General features: G+C 42.6%; 2 protein-coding genes across 7 annotated transcripts; both read right to left on the bottom strand.

The window, feature by feature from the left end:
* Positions 1-8,072: 8,072 nt before the first annotated feature.
* Positions 8,073-10,872, bottom strand: LOC132872726 (E3 ubiquitin-protein ligase RNF183). Its single transcript, XM_060907761.1, has 2 exons — positions 10,218-10,872; positions 8,073-9,227 (listed from the first exon to the last, which is right to left on the bottom strand). Exons 1-2 carry the CDS (start codon positions 10,408-10,410, stop codon positions 8,527-8,529), a joined length of 894 nt encoding a protein of 297 aa, XP_060763744.1. The 5' UTR covers positions 10,411-10,872; the 3' UTR covers positions 8,073-8,526.
* A 164-nt stretch (positions 10,873-11,036) lies between these two features.
* wdr31 (WD repeat domain 31) lies at positions 11,037-19,318 on the bottom strand. Of its 6 annotated transcripts, none has more exons than XM_060907758.1 (11): positions 19,220-19,318; positions 18,996-19,078; positions 16,897-16,993; positions 16,700-16,826; positions 14,809-14,883; positions 14,474-14,618; positions 14,185-14,285; positions 13,945-14,012; positions 13,641-13,790; positions 13,362-13,524; positions 11,037-12,784 (listed from the first exon to the last, which is right to left on the bottom strand). In XM_060907758.1, the coding sequence occupies exons 3-11, from the start codon at positions 16,941-16,943 to the stop codon at positions 12,614-12,616; spliced, it is 1,047 nt and encodes a 348-aa protein (XP_060763741.1). In that variant the 5' UTR covers positions 16,944-16,993; positions 18,996-19,078; positions 19,220-19,318; the 3' UTR covers positions 11,037-12,613. The 6 variants fall into 6 exon arrangements, with proteins under 6 accessions (XP_060763741.1, XP_060763742.1, XP_060763738.1 ...); XM_060907755.1 differs by having other exon boundaries at positions 11,038-12,784; positions 18,985-19,078; XM_060907756.1 differs by having other exon boundaries at positions 11,038-12,784; positions 18,985-19,078; positions 19,225-19,318.
* Between the last annotated feature and the right edge of the window lie 1,343 nt (positions 19,319-20,661).

The following is a 20,661-nucleotide window of genomic DNA, read 5'->3' as shown; positions in this document are numbered from 1 at the left end:
TCTGTGAAGCCGTGCTGTAGCTGCTTCTGATTCTGATCATTCGGGTCGCTGGGCTCCGGGTCGGGCCGTGGGAGTTTCTGTGGTAGGGTTGGGAACCTCTGTGATAGAGTGTGTAACGTGTGCAGGAAACACACACGCTTACATCCATGCTTACACGTACTCTTACACACGCTTACACACATGCTTACACATACTCTTACACACGCTTACACACATGCTTTGTCAGGAATCCGTTATTGGGAATTACAGTTTCTCATCCTGATTTCCACAGAGCTCCTGATTTGTGAAAGCTGGCCAGCTGAAGTTCACAGTTTCTCCAGTGTTTTTCCATGACATAATGACACAGTTATGCTGGAAACATCACCAGGTCACTGCTTCACGCCTAACTGTAACCATACAGCGCCACCTGGTGGACACGGAACCATCAGTGCCACTGGAGGCAGCATTCACAGTGTAACTCTATTTCAATTACAACAACTTCTGAGCTGAAAATCAGTGAAATAAATATAATTTTGAAATATCAGTGCAGGTAGAGTTTAGGAGACGAATAAACTGGAAGTGCTGTGAGGAGAAATACCTCACTATGTGAACCAAGCTACTCTGACAGACTCTTGGAGTTTCACCTCAGGTCTGTGCAGATCTTCATTTCTCCTCATCGAGCTCATTCCCAACACTCAGCTCTCAAACTCTCTGCTTATAACGCGTGACATGCTAGCTAACGTCAACAGGATGCTATAAGTGATCAAAGTTAAAACTCTTTCACCTATCAACAATCATTTGTAAAGTGATTAAAATATCAGAATAATTCATACACAGCAGGTAACTCCATGTTTATCTACTCATTATCCGCGCTCAGGTCAGGTAACGTTACTGCGATGAAGAATCTCTGTCCTTTATTCAGCGTGGAATCCTCCGCTGCTGTTTCGTTTCATGTCGTGTTTGGTCTCGGCATCAGCGTCGACAGAGCTGAGGTGAAAAACCTTTCCACTGCCAGTGAAGGTGAGAATGATTCTGTGGTAAACAGTCGGCTGTTTGTGATCATTTTCCCCTGCATTTACACACTTCCTGTGTTTGTGAATCACAAGCTCATGTTAGCTAGAAATATATTCATAACGTGTTTCTTTGCTTTTTACTCGTGGTGTTAAACTAAAAAATACACAGAAAAAGAGTTAGTTCCATAAGATGTATAAACCACAAACTCAATGCTAGCTTGCAAGTTGGCTAGTTAGTTTTAGCTAGAAACTGTCTTGATAACTAAGTGTGTGTGTGTGTGTGTGTGTGTGTCATGGGCGATTGCTCTAAGACAACGAGGGAGGCTCAGCCTCCTCTAAAAATGACGAACATCATGTAGGATGAATTGCGCTAGGCTTATGTTATAGCCGACCTTATAACATTGCTATTTCAGATCCAGAATCATAGAAATATATGTGCTCAACCCACTACAGTGCGAAATCATTCCGTTATAACTTTAATGTGTGCGTGAGTTTTTCCCCCTCGTGACAGCACGATGCAGCCAATGTTGCCAGATACTGCTAATGTTTTCCAGCCCAAAATATGTTCAAAACCCACCAAAATGCACTTAAAGGATATGGGACATGGATTTTTTTCTGGGCATAATTATGTATAAAGGACATAAGAAATGCCATCTAAATCACTGCAGGGCGTCAAAAATGTGAAAATCATCACATCATTCAAGTTTTTTTATACATCAGCGTAAAACAAGGATTCGTTAATGAGCTAGGTGGTCACGTGACCCGTGACGCAACAAAAACTTTCCAAGGAGCCAGCGCTTGGGAATCTAATGTAAACAGGTTACCGAAATGGACACCATCGACAGTGATATTCCCGATGTTTCACAGAGATGTGAAGTTAGACCCTATCAATTCGAACCGATAGCTGGAAATTCACATGAACATGGATCTTGTCTTTACTCTGACGGGTCAGATGATTCTGAGAGTGAGAGTTCATTCAGCCCTCATGAAACTGAAAGCGGTCGGCTCGATAACACTTCCTGGTAAGTTAAAAACAATTCTGCTCAAAGGCTAATGATCTGTTGAAAGAAGTATTATTTTTGTATCATACATTGAAAGTTCATCATAGATCTAGCTAAAGTCCGTTGCAAGCTAGTTTTTTTTTTTTTTGCTGATATTTTTAGAGATTGATTGAGATACAATGCTTCCAGAGTCCGAGATGAAAACATTCAAAATGGCGAAACGAGTCAGAATTATGATAATCAATAATTGATACACCCAAAATTATAATACTAATCCTTACCTCGGCTTTTAGTCGCTTAGCGCAGAGGTCTTCAACAGGGGGGTCGCGAAATCGCACCGGATCACTCATATCAACAAAAATATTCCTGCCCTGTCCCCTGGCCTCCGTGCAGGGATGCAAACAGCGCGCCTTTCGGCGGATGCCGCCTTTTTCACGGCTGAATCGCGCAGATCCGATTAAAAAAAAATAGTGATGTTGGTTCATGAGGCATGAAGTGTAAGGATGAGAGAGAGGCGGTTTGGGTCGGGAAGCTGCGCGCATTTGTGCAGCCTGGCGCAGATGTGTGCGGCTTCCTGATTTGAACTGTTTTTTTTCTCATCCTTATGCTTCCTGTTTCATGAATTAATATCGCTCAGTACCTGAGTATTAATAGTATTAATGTTGAAAGAATCCTCAGTGAAATGGTCCGAATACAGTTTGTGGGAAACAGTAGGTGCAAAGTTTTTTTCAACAGGTGTTCTGTAAAGTTGTCCTACCAAGCCTACTGCGCATGCGCGAAGCCTACTGCGCATGCGCAGGTGAGCCCACACTTTCCTCAACTTCAGGTCCTTGGGGAATGCAAAAAAACTTACTCCAGGGCATTTCCCATTGGAATTATTGCAACCATAAGCAGCACAATACACCATAATGTCCAATGTATGATGTCCAATGTACTTTAAAGACTATAAAAACAATTTTCTTGTCATCCACTTCTCCATTCATCTACCCGCTTGTGCTGTGCCTTTTTGTTACGTATGATCACGTGCCAGCGGCTCTTCCGGTTGCAAAAAATGCATATCGGAAGTCGAGCAGAAATGCCATATAATCATCACGAATATAACGATTTTGCTGAATTTAATAGATGATTTTGTATTTGTTGATGCAATTAATTCATATTTTTAATGGAAAGAAACTGATATAGCGTGCTTTTATGTTTCATGTCCCATATCCTTTAAAACCGCCCAATTAGGTGGGAAACCGCCTAATCTGGCAACACTGGATGCAGCCAAGCCTCAGTGGACTTCAATGGCATTTGGGAGCTCTGCGCTTTTCAATATCAAAATGCAAGATGATTATTGGACAAATACTGCGAAAATGCCCGCCCACGGAGTCCCACGGACTCCCAGCCTTAGTGGACTTCAATGGCATTTGGGAGCTCTGTGCTTTTCAATCTCAAAATGCGAGACGGTTATTGGACAAATACTGCGAAAATGCCCGCCCACGGACTCCCAGCCTCACAGTGGGAGGGACATGGCAGTTTCCGCGAGGAGACTGGTGATTGGTGAAAGCGGCCGGATATTTTCTTTGATTGACAGCTCGTTTCAACTATAGACAGGCAGCGATGAATCTCAGTTCAGTCCCATGTGGATTTGCAAGTGCTGTGGTGTATTGTAAGAGATCAGCTTACATTTCGATTTCATTCATTACATACGGTTTCTACCAGCTTTTTTAGTTTGTATATATTTTCATTGTAAATAAAGTGTAAATATAGTGTTGTCAAGTTTGCTATCTTAGTTCCAGAAATTTCGTTTATTTGAGTGACTGAACTTGAACTTGAGGGGGCTAGTCAGCTAGCAAGAAAGCTGCGCACGGATGCCAAGCATTGCTGATTTAATTTTGGCGAAGCCATTTGCCAGTCTTCCTTTCGAGGAAAAAATTAAAATTAAAGAGCAGGGTAGACCAACGCCTCAAATTGACTTGGTGAAAAAGGTAGGGAATAATACTCGTTCCTTTCAGCTCTCCTGGGGCGGCACGGTGGTGTAGTGGTTAGTGCTGTCGCCTCACAGCAAGAAGGTCCGGGTTCGAGCCCCGTGGCCGGCGAGGGCCTTTCTGTGCGGAGTTTGCATGTTCTCCCCGTGTCCGTGTGGGTTTCCTCCGGGTGCTCCGGTTTCCCCCACAGTCCAAAGACATGCAGGTTAGGTTAACTGGTGACTCTAAATTGAGCGTAGGTGTGAATGTGAGTGTGAATGGTTGTCTGTGTCTATGTGTCAGCCCTGTGATGACCTGGCGACTTGTCCAGGGTGAACCCCGCCTCTCACCCGTAGTCAGCTGGGATAGGCTTCAGCTTGCCTGTGACCCTGTAGAACAGGATAAAGTGGCTAGAGATAATGAGATGAGATGAGATTTTTAAACAAAAACACAGCCGAGAACATTTCACACTACAGACCTGGATTAAAAGTGAAGGGTTATCAAAATTGTCAATAAAACATTTCTCAGTCAAAATAAGTAAAATATAGGGAAAGTGTCATTGAATGAAATGTGTGGCCCCCAGCTCTATGTTTGGCTCCCCAAGGTCAGTGCTTGTGCCTATTCCAGAACACTCTGCTGTTACTGCTGAGGTTCCTGACAAAGAGCTGCTTTCAATAATGATCAATTTTTAAACAACATGCCACAATTTTAAAATATAAAATGTTAAAACATACCCCCCCCAACACCACCATCATGTATATTGGACACATGGGCGCCGCCAGGGGGGGAAAGGTTGGAACAATTCTAGGGGCCCAGCACTGTCATGGGGCCCTTTAAGGGGCTGATAATGTGCTTTTAATGATTTTAATAAGACTTTTGAAATAACAACAATGCAATATTCCATCTGGTAAAATGAGCTAATTGAACAAGGTTGTCTATTTCTTGAGTTCTTCAACATATTGTCATTTAACCCTCCCCCTTTTGCGAAATGGTACGGTCCAGTTCTGGTAGAAGCGCGATGCGTTAAATCTGTGTGCTGATCAGTGCGACGCTACTTGCTGCTGTGTCGCGGTGCAGCAGCCAGCAGTGGAGTGCGTACAGTCTATGATCACTAAATATGAAGAGTGGCTGTCAAAAACGTAAAGAAAGGCAGCTGAAAGCTGAGAGGGACCGGAGAGGTAGGCAACTGGTCACTCAGTTTTTCCCAAAGAAAGGTAGCTATCACTCACATGTGTGTTCAAAATATTAGCGAATGGTAAATGAACAGTATGAACGTGGTTGGATTAGCCTATCAAGAGAACACTTTTACAGTTTGTACAGTGACTTTTTTTCCATTTTAATAACTGAACTGACTTGTGTGATAAACAAGATGAAATATTACGCTATGCTGGTGCTAATAACTAGTGCTAATGACCAGTTTCATAACTAATGGGGTGCCCTAAATATGCACAGATTCAGCCTCAGGGGGGCCTCCGCCCTACCAAACCACTGAACCCCCCTTTGGAGAAGGAGGTAAGCAGCAATACAACCCATAAATGCTTTAGGATTGAAGTTTTTAATGAGCGAGCGCCATATACAGTTTGCTAGATTAAAGTGTTGCTAATAACGGACACCTGTCAAGTGTTTGACATGGTTAGGTGTGTGGAATGTTCACACGTTCTAAACCATTGGTTTCAAATTGAGGAGCTGGAGAAAACGCAGCACACATAAAAGAGGGATAGAGGTTACAACATATGAAGAAATAGGTACGTAATTGATCAAATTGAAATGTCACTCCGTGTCACTTTGAAATAAATTTATGTTTCCTGTCTTTTATGGGTAACTCTGCTTACACTCAAATTTCTGTCTAGACACACTTTGCTTTGAACATATTCCCTTTTTGCAGAACAGTACACACAGCTTTCTGCCTAACACATAACAATCCATGGGATTTCCATAGGTATTTTGATGCTGGGTAGAAAACTTTTTCTATGATTTATTAGCAATCACATCACACATTTCACTACCAATTGTCCTAGCACAAGAAGGCATGTGGCAAAATCTTGAATTTTCATTTGTGATTGTAAATGCACCAGAATTAGTCACTGACCAGTTTTCATCTAGTCCCTGGTAGGTTAATACATAAAATGTAATAACAAAGTCACAAACTCAAGGTCCATGGGCTATCAAAAGTCAAATAATGACAATAGTGCAATTGTGACGAGGGTGGGCAAAGTTGGGGGGCCCAAAATTCTAATTTTTCATGGGGCCCAAAATTTCTGGCGGCACCCCTGATTGGACAGTAGGCCAATGGGCCAAAAGAACCTGTTATTTCACAGTTTGTGATGCTGCCAACAATCAGCCAGATCAGAGGCAAGAGTATGGGCAAAATTGATGTGTGTTTTTTCTTTTAAAATATGGAAATATCGTAACCGACCAGCCTCCCCTGTTTGAAAGACTACCAGCCGCCACTGGTGTGTGTGTGTTTTAAGTAGCGGTGTAAAACTAAAAAATGGCCAAAAGGGAAAAAAAAAGTCCCCTGAAAAAAGCTAGCTAGTGTTACAAGACACCACAAACTGTTTTAAATGCTGTTTTAATGTTAGCTAGTTAACTATCTAGCTGGCTGGTATTAGCTACAAACTTTCCTGATACCTAGCATGTTTGTTATTTTTATTAGTGGTATTAAACCACCATGAGGCTTATCAAACAAACTGTTTTAATTGCTAATATTAGCTTCTTAGCTAGTGGGTGTTAAACTAATTCCGTCAGGTATATAAACTATAGTCTTTTGTTCAGTAATATTTGCCCATTACCTCACTAGGCAGCTAGCTTAGCTAGAAACTTTCTGGAGAACTAGCATATTTGTGCATTTTAGTTCAACTAAAAGTCACCCAGAAAGAGAGCTAACCCCATAACATATTAAAGCCTTTTTAATTGCTGATGTTATCTTGTTGGATAGCTGGGCATCTAGCTGACTAGTTAATGTAACTGTCTGTATTTCTAGTTTGCTTGTTTTGGATAAACTCAGGGCGAGACGGAGATAAATGTAGACATTGAGGCTACATCCACACGACAACGGCAACGAGATGTTATTTAAAAATATATCGCGTCTAAATGGGCAACGATCAGTAAAATATCAGGTCCATATGGCAACGCAACGCTTGCTGAAAACGATGCAATACACATGCCACACCTCTAGGGGCGCTGTAAGACGGTCCCTTCGGAGACACCAGAACAATAGAAGAAGTAAGGACGCATGCGCATAAACTATTATGCGCGAGACTTCATATTAGCCACAAAGTCAGGAAAATCTGTTCGTAAAATTACATTATAATGACCAAATACAATGAAAAGTATTTTTCCAGTCTCACCTGTGAAAGGTAATCCCATGTGATCTCGTTTGGACGGCAAACCTGTTGGTACAGTTAAACGCAGCTAATCTTTATTCTCCGCTTTGACCTATCCAATATGGCGGCGAGGATGACGTATGATTCTATGCGGAAGGCGGCGTCTTTAATGGTCCAGAATAAATTGAATGCTACACGTTGATGGATTAATTTGTTGTTTCTCACCTGTGAAAGGTAATCCCATGTGATCTCGTTTGGATGGTAAACCTGTTGGTACAGTTAAACGCAGCACATGAATCTTTATTCTCCGCTTTGACCTATCCAATATGGCGGCGAGGATGACGTATGATTCTACACGGAAGGCGGCGTCTTTAATGGTCCGGAATAAATTGAATGCTACACGTTGATGGATTAATTTGCTCTTCTACGCCCTTTTTGAGGAATGTATTGTAGGACTTAAACCAACATCTGAAGAGGTGAGATCGCTCCTTTTTTTCCCTATTTTTGCTGGCGGAATTGACTCTGCCCTAAGGGCAGAGTCTCTCTCTCTCTCTCTCTCTCTCTCTCACTTTGCACCATTACACAATAAATATTCACAGTGAAAATATTTTGTAAGCGCGTTTCATGAACCAAGTTATAGGATTTGTTGACAACTCGCATCGAGTTCGTTACACTTCTACCCGGCGTGAAGCACTCACAGTCATGTGGTTGTGACGTCATCGTAAACAAATCCGTTCTACTCATCCAGACGACTTCACAACGGCAACGTTGCCAGATCTTTCCACTCTGGAACCCGTTCTCAAAAAGATTGCGTTTTGGGCACCTAAAACGCCGGTGCCGTGTGGATGCCAGGCCTAAATGATAAACAATTGTATCGGAGTCACCTGAATCCGTTGCCGTGTGGACAGGGCCTTAGCCAGTGAGTGGTGTTTTCTGTGTCTTTAATAAGACTGGTGTTGCTGTACATTCATGTTTACAGTTAGCCTTTGGAGCAGCTCATAGTGCAAATCTGAGCATATCAAGTAACAACAGGAAGAAAACATAAAACGTGAACACACATAAACACATTTTTTTTCCGTATTTAATCTGTCTGAAGTTGACAAATCATCTTGCTGAAAGTGCAGAGTGGAGAAGTCTGTTCCAGGAGAGAAGCTGCAGAGAAACCCGTTTTATGGAAGAACCACTGGAGAGACGCTGAAACCAGTTTACGTGAGAAATCAAACCGCTGCCCTAAAATCCCTCCCTCCTCTCTGTGATGTCACTTACGTATTGAAAGGAGGATGCTGATGCCGATGGTGAGCGAGACCATGATGAGCATGGAGGATATCATGAGGAACGCCCTGCACATGGGAAGCCTCATGAGCCGTCTGAAGAACGGGGCCACTCCGCGTGGCCTGTCCTGGTCCTCATCAGCGCTGACGGGAGACCCGAGGTCCAGGCTGCGGCGCTGGTTGTTTAGGGAAGCTGGAATGGAGCTGGGAATGCGCTTCACCTGCAGTTTGCATTTGTTGCGATTGAAGCGGATGCTGTAGACGTGCTGCATGGCCTCCGGGAGGCAGGACAGCACCGCCACGTCCGTGTCCAGTTTGGGCAGGCCGAGGGTGGGCAGAGGGGTGAACGCTCTGCACAGAGGGCACTGCAGGCTCGCGGGCTGGGAGGACTTTATGTTCATGCGCGCGAGGCACTCCAGGCAGAACGTGTGGCCACACTGCAGCACTTTGGGCGTGTTGAACACGTTGTTGAACTGACTGAAGCACACGGCGCATTCCAGCTCTGGGAGGTCCTCGTTACTGTGAACCTGCACTTCAAGGACCTCTGTGGTGCTCGGCGTGGGCTCCGTAGACACGCCCGGGCCATTGGGTGAGTCAGGAGACTGCTGCATGGCTGGGTGAGGGTGAACGGTGACGGTGCAATGGTACAAGTCTGACGAGTCAGTGGGGCTGCGACACTGCTGCTGATCTGGAAAACAAACGAAACATAAACAAAACAAACAGATCACAATTTGTTTGCATTTGTTTGCAAAGGATTCAGCAAAAACGCCATCAGGAAGTGAGTTTACGTGTGTCTGATTCATCCTCAGCACAGAACCTTCATTGAGTTCAGATAATTCGCTTCAGAAATTCAAATGTCAGATTTTGAAGAGTGAAACCTCAGGGCCATGCAAAGCAGCCCAGGCCTGCTTACTGACGTGTGTGTGCTGTATGGTCAGTCCGGGATGGAGATACCATCATGTGCACGTTTGCTTCCTCTGGACGCACAAAATCCAACACCTGAGACCAAAACCAGAGCTGTTTGGACCATCAGCACACAACCCAAGTAGATTTCCTTGTTTGCTCTGAGTGCGTACCAGACGTCATGTCTCAGACTTTAATCAGCACCAGTTCAATCCCGCTTCTGCTGAGTTCTGGATTCTGATTGGTCAGTGTAGTACGTGTTGATTAATTCTCAGCTCTGACAGCAGTGCAGTTGCACATCACAGGTTTATATTAACGCTCTCATTCTAATACCTGATCGTTTCTATAGCAACAGGCACTTGTACCACGGCTTACACAAACAGATTGAAAAGGTGCGTGATCGTTGATATTGTGTGAGATGTTTATTTATGCATCGTCTCTAGAAGGAGTCTCCAGAGCCAGCGCTCTGTAACAGTCAGAGGTGAAGCTGGAACTGTAGGTTTTGCGTTATCGGTGTGACAACAGGAACTAACCTTCGCTTCGCACCTTCGCTTCACAAATTGCAGATAAAGAACTTTGATGTGTCACTCTTTAATGAATAAAATATTGTACTGGCAATTTGCTGTGGTATAAGAGGAATAAAACTCTCGGATACGTGCTGTTAAATGAAAATAATCTATTTTGGAGTGGTAACAGTAACTCTGCTTCATCACACACACACACACACACACACACACACACATGGCTGTGGTTACAGTAGTGATGTTTCCCCTACCTGGATCTCTCGCTGTCTCTGTACAGACCCTCCATCCCTCGGCCCAGGGCTCAGTGTGTGTCCTGTGGCTCTGACGCCTCAGTAATCCTCCTGAACCGTCCCTCCTTCTGTCTGCATGTTGATCTAAACCCTCTTTCTCTCTCAGTTCCTGCATTAGTACACTGGAGTTCGCTGTGTGTGGTGGGATTTGCATACAGAGATATCAAACACCAGGAAACACACACAGAGTAGTCAAATAAAGCTGAGGGACACACAGGCAGAAACTCGGACAAGTATCAAGGTCAGAGGTCAGTGCTTATTCAATAATAATAATAATAATAATAGCTGTTACTCCACTGTTAAAAATCACAGGTTTATTTACACTGCAGGCGTTTATCAGACGCTCTTACCCAGAGTGATGTGCACCACACCCAGAGCAGCAGTTGGGGGTTCGATGCCTTACTCAAGGGCACTTCAGCCATTCCTGCTGGTAGACTTGAACAAGCAACCTTTTGGTCCCAAAGCTGATTCTCTAACGATTAGGCCATGGCTAATTTACAATTAACTCACTCATTCTAATACATTATCGTTTCTATAGCAACAGCTCATTTACAGGGACTCGTACAGCAGATGCTCCAGATTTAAAAAAGCGTTGAAACTGAATTTTTCTGCATTTATTTAACATTTATGGAAAAGACAATCCGATTCAAAACCTGTCCCTAAACATTTCCCCCTTTTTTAGTCAGTTTTTGTTCTTAATCTTTATATTTTTATGAATCCTCATATAATGCAATAAGTCCAGCACAACTGATTGATGGGTTTGAGAAATGTTTATTTTTGAATCATCCCAGAATTAATATTTATACTTGCATAAACTACGATGATTAAAAAAAACAAAAACGCTACATTCAGTGAGTTGAAGATCTTTTTAAAGTCACAACATTCACGTTTCCTCAGATGTAACGCACCGCTACCAGGCTAAAGCAGCTAACGGAAGTCACCCAAACATTTATATACATATTTAGCGAACATTGTAAAGCTAATTTATTAAAGTATTTTATAAAAAGACAGTGGAGCCTCGAATAATCCTGAAAGTGCAATCTCCTTATCACTGGAGTGGGACATTCTGCCCTTTAGTTAGAGGAACATCATTAAAAGGTAGTGGTACAGTTTGACCTCGAGTCCTTATTGGACCTTCATCTGTCTAGTTCCAGTGACCCCCTGCACACTGGAGTGTCAGATTCCTGTTCTTGGCCGACAGGAGATGCTTTCCTGTTCACCACGGTTGTAAACGATGCTCATTTCCTGTCAGATTGGCCTCCTCTGGCCATTCTCTTCATCAGCAGATCTGACAGGGTTCCTGTGTTTCCGAAGAGTGTACCGTAGCTAGAGAACGAGTTTAAAGCATTTTGTGTCGTCGATCCAAATCTCCAGCACTACGGCTCTGCGCTTTGGCTCAGTTTAGCAGCTTGTAAAAAAAATAATAATAATAAAAAAATCTACAAAAACACCTTCCTGCAGAGAGCCGATTCAGAGTCAAATCGTTTTCTCTTTTGGGAACAGAATGAGACCACGTCGCTCAGATCCTCTCAGACCCCTGTGTGTGTGTGTGTGTCCCCGAGTGTGTTCCCCTCAGCCTAAAGAACTGCACCAAGGAGGAAAACACACCAGGGTGACGTTCACACACTAAACACTGTGTACATGAGGGAATATTTGCATTGTTTGTTCCGTAATGAAGAAACTGTACAGTATGATCTTATTTGTAAATGGAGACTGATAAAAAAGGATTTCCATGCACCTTTCCACCTCATCCAGTCACTCTGTGTGTGTGTGTGTGTGTGTGTGTGTGTGTGTGTGTGTGTGTGTGTGTGTGTGTGTGTGCTTCCTGTTTGTGTACAGTGTTCCTGTGTGTATTAGTGGTTAGTAAATGCAAAGCAGAGGTGGAGAGAGGAAAAACCAAAACAAGTTCTCCATATCAGAGACAGTAACCACTGTAGAGCTCTTGGCCTGTGTGTGTGTGTGTGTGTGTGTGTGTGTAACACACTTGGGCCATTTCTTTGCATAATTTCTTTGAAAAAAAAAAGACAGATAAGGAGCGCATCATCATGGCTTGGTGCTTGTTCTTTGGTGTGTTTAAGCTGTCGGTCACCACACACACACTTCCAAGTCAGTGTCATAAAGAGAATAAACCCCCACCCATATCATTTCCACTGATGGACAGGGTAGAGGGGTGCCAATACTTTGTGCAGCTCAGCGGATGATCAGTGACTGTACACCTACAATGTGGAGAGTGGGTGGAGCTTATAAGCTGACCGTTGTGTGTAAAAGTCTCAGTGCATTCATGATGTGTGCAGGATGGCAGTGCGTCCCTGAGTGAGAACTTCTCTCCTCCTCCAGACAGGAAGTTAGCGTTAGCGTTAGTGTTGGTCAGAAGCGTGCCACCTCCCTGATGCTGGGCGTCGTCCCCTGGGACAGCTGCAGCTGGTGGAGACCCGAGTTGTAGCTGGCACACAAGAGCGTGCTGGAGTCACATGGTGCCAACGACGCCAACGGCCCTGAGCCGTCCAGAGACAGAGTGAACAGACACGCTGCGCACACACACACACACACACAGATCTGAGTATATCTTTAATCGTGACAGATCAGAATTCTAAACTCATTCAGAGAGAAGTGCGTCACTGTGGGCTGCACGTTACAATCCGATCTCAGCTACATCAGAGTCACACCAGCCTCCGTTTGGCTCAGTGTTGGACGCTACTGACCCCGGAGTCGAACGTGGTGGAAAACCCTCCCAGACGCCGCAGTAGATGTGGTCGCATCCTCCACCTGAGGGAAGCGGCTCATTGATCTACACGCAGGACGACGCTGATGAGCTTCCACGCTGCGCGCACTCAGTTTCACAAAGTTCAGCTGAACTGCAGCTTATTCAATTCTTTAATGCACAAACCAAGCAGCCGAAAAATAGTGATGCTCTGAGCTTTAACGAAGAAAACGATAACGAGTCGGTGATTAGAGTTTTAATTACTGCTCAACTAGTGAACGTTAAGTGTTAGTGATGTGAACTTTAATACTGGCCACATATTTATGCACTGATTCCTTACAGTTCTGATCTACCTTACTAATTTTCTCTATCTGTGCGTGTGCGTGTGTGTGTGTGTGTGTTACCGGCGGTGTTCTGGTCCCAGATCCTGACCGAGCTGTCGTATGATGATGAGGCGATGAGTGCAGGTGAGCCGATGCTTGGGGGGAGGAACACACAGCACGCCGTTGTCTGGACATGTCCTCTGTACTCCACCACCTTACAGCCCGGCTGTCTGAGGTCCCACAGCTTCACACACACATTTATACAGTAATCGGTAATCAGATACACACACATTCATCAGCAATCCCAGCTGTTCAGTAGTAATCAGACAGAGGTGCACACACACACACACACACACACACACACACACCGTGGCCTCACAGCCGTGACCCCCAAAGCCATTGCTGCTGGACAGGAGGTGGTAGCGGTTCACGCTCACGTCACAGTGAGTCTGGATGTATTGCTTTGCTGGAAACGTGTTTGTCACCTGCCATGTCCGACTGTCCCACACTCTGTAACACACACACGCCTATTCTACATTACAAAGGAAATCTACAAAGTTCATATCCTGAAACTGAATCTGAATACGTGATTAAAACCTGACTAAATTCAAATTATTATTATTATGCTTCAAATTTTTGATTAAACTCTGCTCCAAAGTCTCACCTGATGGTTTTATCTTCAGAGGTTTGGACTATTGATGTTCCTCCAGGAACCCAACACAGATGAGTTACCTGATACAGACAGAGAGAGAAAGAGAGAGAGAGAGAGAGAGAGAGTCCCACTGTGTGTAAGGTGCATATATATACCGTATATATATATATATATATATATATATATATATATATATATATATATATGTGTGTGTGTGTGGTGTGTGTAAGTTGTGCGAGTGTGTTTTCTCACCAGGTTGCGTGAGATGGTATTTCTGTGTAAACACCTCCCGCTCTCAACATCCCACAGACACATGGAGTTATCACGAGAGCCGGTGCACAGCTTCGACCCGTCTGCAGCACACACATTACACATCATTAACATCAGGGCTTAGTGAAGCAGCTGTGTATGTGTATATGTGTGTGTGTGTGTGTGTGTGTGTGTGTGTGTGTGTGTGTGTGTGTGTGTGTGTGCGCGCGCGTGTGTGTGTGTGTGTGTGTGTGTGTGTGTGTGTGTGTGTGTGTGTGTGTGAGAGAGAGACCTGGGCTGACAGCAACTCCGTTGACGACAAGTTCATGTCCACAGAATGACTGGATGGGGTTTGGACCACCAGTAAAATCCCACATCAATACTGATTTATCACGAGATGCACTAAAGATCCACGTACTGCCTGGAAAGCACCCCAGCTACACACACACACACACACACACACACACACACACAGAAAGACAAATAACTGTTTCATGGTTTGTAAAGTAACTGCTGATGTAATGAGTGAGCTAGTTGTCAGGGTAACGGTGTTCTATCTGTGATGTGTTTAAGGTCTCAGAGGTTATACCATGTAATAAACATTTATAAATGCTGTTCATGTGTTACCTTGGTGATTTCCTTGCTGTGACCATGAAAACATCTGCACACTTTTCCTGCTCTCCAGTCATATACGACAACCGCCTGAGTGAGAACAGAGACACGCTTCATAACCATACATAACATCACGCTTCATAACCATACATAACATCACGCTTCATAACCATACATAACATCATGCTTCATAACCATACATAACATCACGCTTCATAACATCACGCTTCATAACCATACATAACATCACGCTTCATAACATCATGCTTCATAACCATACATAACATCACGCTTCATAACATCACGCTTCATAACCATACATAACATCATGCTTCATAACATCACGCTTCATAACCATACATAACATCACGCTTCATAACCATACATAACATCATGTTCCATAACATCACAATTCATAACCATACATAACATCATGCCTCATAACATCACGCTTCATAACCATACATAACATCACGCTTCATAATATCATGCTTCATAACATCATGCTTCATAACCATACATAACATCACGCTTCATAACCACACATAACATCATGCTTCATAACATCATGCTTCATAACCATACATAACATCATGCTTCATAACGTCACGCTTCATAACCATACATAATATCATGCTTCATAACATCATGCTTCATAACCATACATAACATCACGCTTCATAACCATACATAACATCACGCTTCATAACATCACGCTTCATAACCATACATAACATCACGCTTCATAACATCATGCTTCATAACCATACATAACATCACGCTTCATAACATCACGCTTCATAACCATACATAACATCATGCTTCATAACATCACGCTTCATAACCATACATAACATCACGCTTCATAACCATACATAACATCATGTTCCATAACATCACAATTCATAACCATACATAACATCATGCCTCATAACATCACGCTTCATAACCATACATAATATCATGCTTCATAACATCATGCTTCATAACCATACATAACATCACGCTTCATAACCATACATAACATCACGCTTCATAACATCACGCTTCATAACCATACATAACATCATGTTTCATAACATCACGCTTCATAACCATACATAATATCATGCTTCATAACATCATGCTTCATAACCATACATAACATCATGCTTCATAACCATACATAACATCATGTTTCATAACATCACGCTTCATAACCATACATAATATCATGCTTCATAACATCATGCTTCATAACCATACATAACATCACGCTTCATAACCATACATAACATCACGCTTCATAACATCACGCTTCATAACCATACATAACATCACGCTTCATAACATCACGCTTCATAACCATACATAACATCATGTTTCATAACATCATGCTTCATAACCATACATAATATCATGCTTCATAACATCATGCTTCATAACCATACATAACATCACGCTTCATAACCATACATAACATCATGCTTCATAACATCACGCTTCATAACCATACATAACATCATGCTTCATAACATCACACTTCATAACCATACATAACATCATGCTTCATAACATCACGCTTCATAACCATACATAACATCAAACTTCATAACCATACATAACATCATGCTTCATAACATCACGCTTCATAACCATACATAACATCATGCTTCATAACATCACGCTTCATAACCATACATAACATCATGCTTCATAACATCACGCTTCATAACCATACATGCAGTAGCATCACAATTCATAACATCACAATTCATAACCACACACAGCTTCAACTTAATAACCCTATCCACACACAGCCTGATACACACTTCATAACCTTCACAGAGTTTAATACACACTTCATAATCCAACCATCGCTTAATAAACACACACACACGCGCACATACACACAGATCTCACTCACCTGGTCACTCCCACCCGACACACACAGGTCAGAGTTCAACGAGGTCACACAGTTGACAGCATCGGCGTGGGCGGGCTCATACTGCAGCACCTGGGGTACAGGAGCAGACTCCACCCCCTCTCTGGCTCTGCACAGGTAAGAAGTAGGTGAGTAACGGAGGTGATATGTGAAGGAGGTTTCCAGGTAAAGCGTCTCACCTGTAGAGGTCAGAGCGGCGGTGCAGTTTACTCTGCAGTTTCCCCATGCTGCTGGAGAGCACGCTCAGCACGCCTCACACATCACACCTGCACACATCTGCACACACACAAGTTAGTTTCATTCTGATCACAGAAAGTTAAAAATTAACACCGAATCAGTTAATAAACGTTTGGGTGGAGAAATATGACGATACGATATCGATATCACAATACACTGTGTTTGCAGTGCTGCACGTACGACTGTGTTTTACCAATATTTTATCATTTATTTCCAATAATGATTACAGTCTCTGCTTATTTGATCTTTTTTTTATTGATCCCCCGGCCTCATCAGACTCAGCTTTTCACATTCTTGAAATTTTACTTTAGAATGGAAGTTTGTTAGCAAACCTTAAAGCAGATACGCAGGGATAGTTTTAAGCGTTAACAATAAATCTAATATAGTAATTTTTATGATTAAAGTGATTTATATAGGTAGCGGTCTGAGTGAATGACCTTGACGTCTGTAACGTCACAGCAGGAAGTCTATCGGTCTCATCGCCATTTCCGCTATACTAAAACACAGAGCTGACTGCAACGCTGAGCCTCCATTTTGAGCTAATTTATCGCCATGCCATGTAGATGTGTTGCTGCAGCCGTCAGCAACACGACAGAAGGTGGATTTACATTGCATTCACGGCCCAAGAATGTTCAAACTGCAAAGATTTGGACGCATTTTGCAAGAAATTCATGGGCACATTGGGCGCCTACGAAGTGGTCTCTCCTCTGCTCTGCACATTTTACTGAAGACTCGTACGAGACCTCTGATCTGTTGAGGAGCGTTGGCTATAAGCCCAGATTGAAAGAGGGTGCAGTACCAACAATTAAAGAAAAAGAAAACTACAAGAAAAGAAAAGTAATTTCAGTTGCACCAGTTCTCCCAGAGTGAGCCGAGGGTTGTTGCTAAAACCCGGGATGAGACGGAATGGGACATATTATTGCTCGGGCAGTAACCTGCCCATGGTTGTTGCTAAAACCTGTGATGTCCCGTTCCGTCCCGGGTTTTAGTAATTGCCTGAGCCAAGCAGTAATGGCGGAGTACTCCGTATGAAGAGAATGGAGAATGAGTGGACCAGCCGTCTGATTTCTAAACTGGATATCGCTGCCATCTCACCCTTATGTGGAAGAAGTGAATGAACAGAGAACTGAACGAACAACTGAAAGTCAGATTGTTTCAAAAACAATCGGCCACAAGATCGGCCTTCAAGGAGCGAGAACACAGACGGGTAAGCTCCGACTCTCATTTGTATATAAAACAACAAAAACAACACGTTGTTTACCTGCATTGTGTGTTTAAGTTAGCGGTATAAGATTATTTAATTTGCTTCAGAATGTGATCGTCTCAGTTCATCTGATTATTTAATGAGCCTTTTAAGTTTTATCAGTGAAAATGCATGCATGTACATGTATGTTGCATAAGTTATAGCACCCATCCTGTTTTAATGAGAGTCAACCCACAATCAATGAAGTCAAATCAGTCTTAGTTGAGCGAGTCGGTAACGCTATTTCTTACTTTCACCGTAAATTGTTATTGATATGACTTTGGTCTATAGCTGTAAAAGGCCTCAGCCTTAAAACCGGTTTCCGCTGTGACGTCACGCACTCAGGGCTGGCTGGCTCAGCGGGGCAGCGCCAATCACAACTTTACGGTCGATTTTAATTCTCAAATATATATATATATATATATATATTTATTCCCATTTATGCAGCATACAAGAATCAAGGATGGAGATACTATCCACTCAGAAATGTATTTAAAAGTATGCAAATGTATGCATGATTAATTATGCAAACCTCATTTGCATAAAGACGTCATTTTATCGAAAATAAATAAATAAAAAGTTCCACTAATTAAGAGTGAGCAGTGTAAAGTCTGTACTGAATGAAGGTCTGAGTGATTTATTAGTGATCTGTTAGTGCTGCAGTTCTTTTCCCCCAGCAGGCTGGAAGCAGCTTAAGTGTGCTGATCCTCTGTGTCAGGGCCAACATGGCGCTCCCCCCCACACACACACACCCCTCCACCCCCGGGCTCATTCCGCTCTTTCTTACCAGTGTCTCACCAGTGTCTCACCAGTATCTCACTCCGCTGTGTTTATAAAGTCAAAGAGCACAAACTCCACATCACTGGCCTTTAAAGGGAGAGCTGCACACACACACACACACACACACGCGCGCATACATTTACCCAGAAAAGCGTCAGTAAGAACCAAAGCGCTGATTTTTATTCTGTACTCTAATTTTGATTAAAAAAAAAAAAAAAAAGTAAATTTAAAGCTCATCAAACCTCACTGCTCGGCGCGCGCACTCTGCCACAAGCTCGCTCACTTCCACCGCGACGCTTCTTCCGTTGCCAGGCGAATCCAGGTCACGTGACCGCGGTGGGCGGTGCCTGGACGAAAGGTCACACTAATACCGGAAGTAAATATTCCTAGTTCATTTCTTCACTTCTGTTCAAGGTTCAATAGTTAGTGTAGTTTTTCAGACAAACAACAACAACAATAATAATAATAATAATAATAATAATAATAATAATACAATCTCACTTTCCTGTGCTAGTCATCTACAGCAGTTTAATCTGCAGTCTGTAGTATTTTTGTATGTTATTACAACAGCAAGTTTAATGTAGAGTGGGGGAAAAGCCCCCCTTAAGGAAAATTCAGTTTTTCTCCATGTTGAAATGAACCATGTGTTTAGTTTTAATCATAGTTTTTGACAACAGTGACATGAACAATAATGCCACCTAAAGTTTGCCTAAAGTTAATACTTAATTTTTTTTTTTAACAAAAACATTGTGCCAAGGGGGCCTTTTACCCCCCCAGTGGGGTAAAAGGCCCCCTGAGGTGGGGCAATAGGCCCCCTCACTCAAAAAAAGCTGTTTGGATAGCAAAAGTGTTTACTTAAGCCTATAATGTGAAAGAAACAAGAAAATATCCCTGAATTAATAGATGCATTATTGATGCATAATAGATGCATTATTATATGAATAGATGCATTATTTTATTATATTTCGCATTTTAATTTAATTTTTTTTTTAATTTCAATTATTTTTAATATTAAGTTCAAATTACTTGCTTTACTCAACCAGGTAAGTGAGATGTTATTAAAAACTACGTATCTGCTATTCAGAAATGTATGAAATACAGTAATTATGATAAAAGGAAACGATGCCCCCTGGGGGCCATTTACCCCTCCATTAAGGGGGCGTTTTACCCCACAGACTACACTTTTACAAAAAAGGGTCTTACTTTCAAAATGTGATTCAACTTTTTATACCTAATGTATTTTTTTTAACGTACTGACTTGTCTACTCATACCACATACACAGCTGTGATATCTGACGAAATAGCAGCTATCTAAATACAGTTTTACTGATATCTGAAAATTATATCACTTACCATGAAATTTGATTTCTCTCCGCTGCGTTGCTGATATGCGATCCACAGTGGATATTTGTATATCCCCGTTGTCAAGCCAGTTCATAGCAACAATAGAAATGTAACTTTGCGCCATCTGGTGGTTATTTTGGGTAAAACAGGCCGGGGGCATATTACCCCACGGGGGCGTATTACCCCACCAACCCAAGGACACTTTACAAAGTAATGGTACTCCAGGGAGGGAAGCAAATCAACCAAAAGAAAACATGACAAACAGGAGACTCAATAAACTCAAATCAAACACACTATACTATATACTTTATTTCTTCATCAGTATGAGGTTCCGACTCAT

Source organism: Neoarius graeffei, chromosome 24 (assembly GCF_027579695.1).
Source record: "Neoarius graeffei isolate fNeoGra1 chromosome 24, fNeoGra1.pri, whole genome shotgun sequence".
Classification (NCBI taxonomy): domain Eukaryota; kingdom Metazoa; phylum Chordata; class Actinopteri; order Siluriformes; family Ariidae; genus Neoarius; species Neoarius graeffei.
The sequence above is the reverse complement of the archived record's forward strand: the minus strand, read 5'-3'. Positions and strand labels throughout refer to the sequence as shown.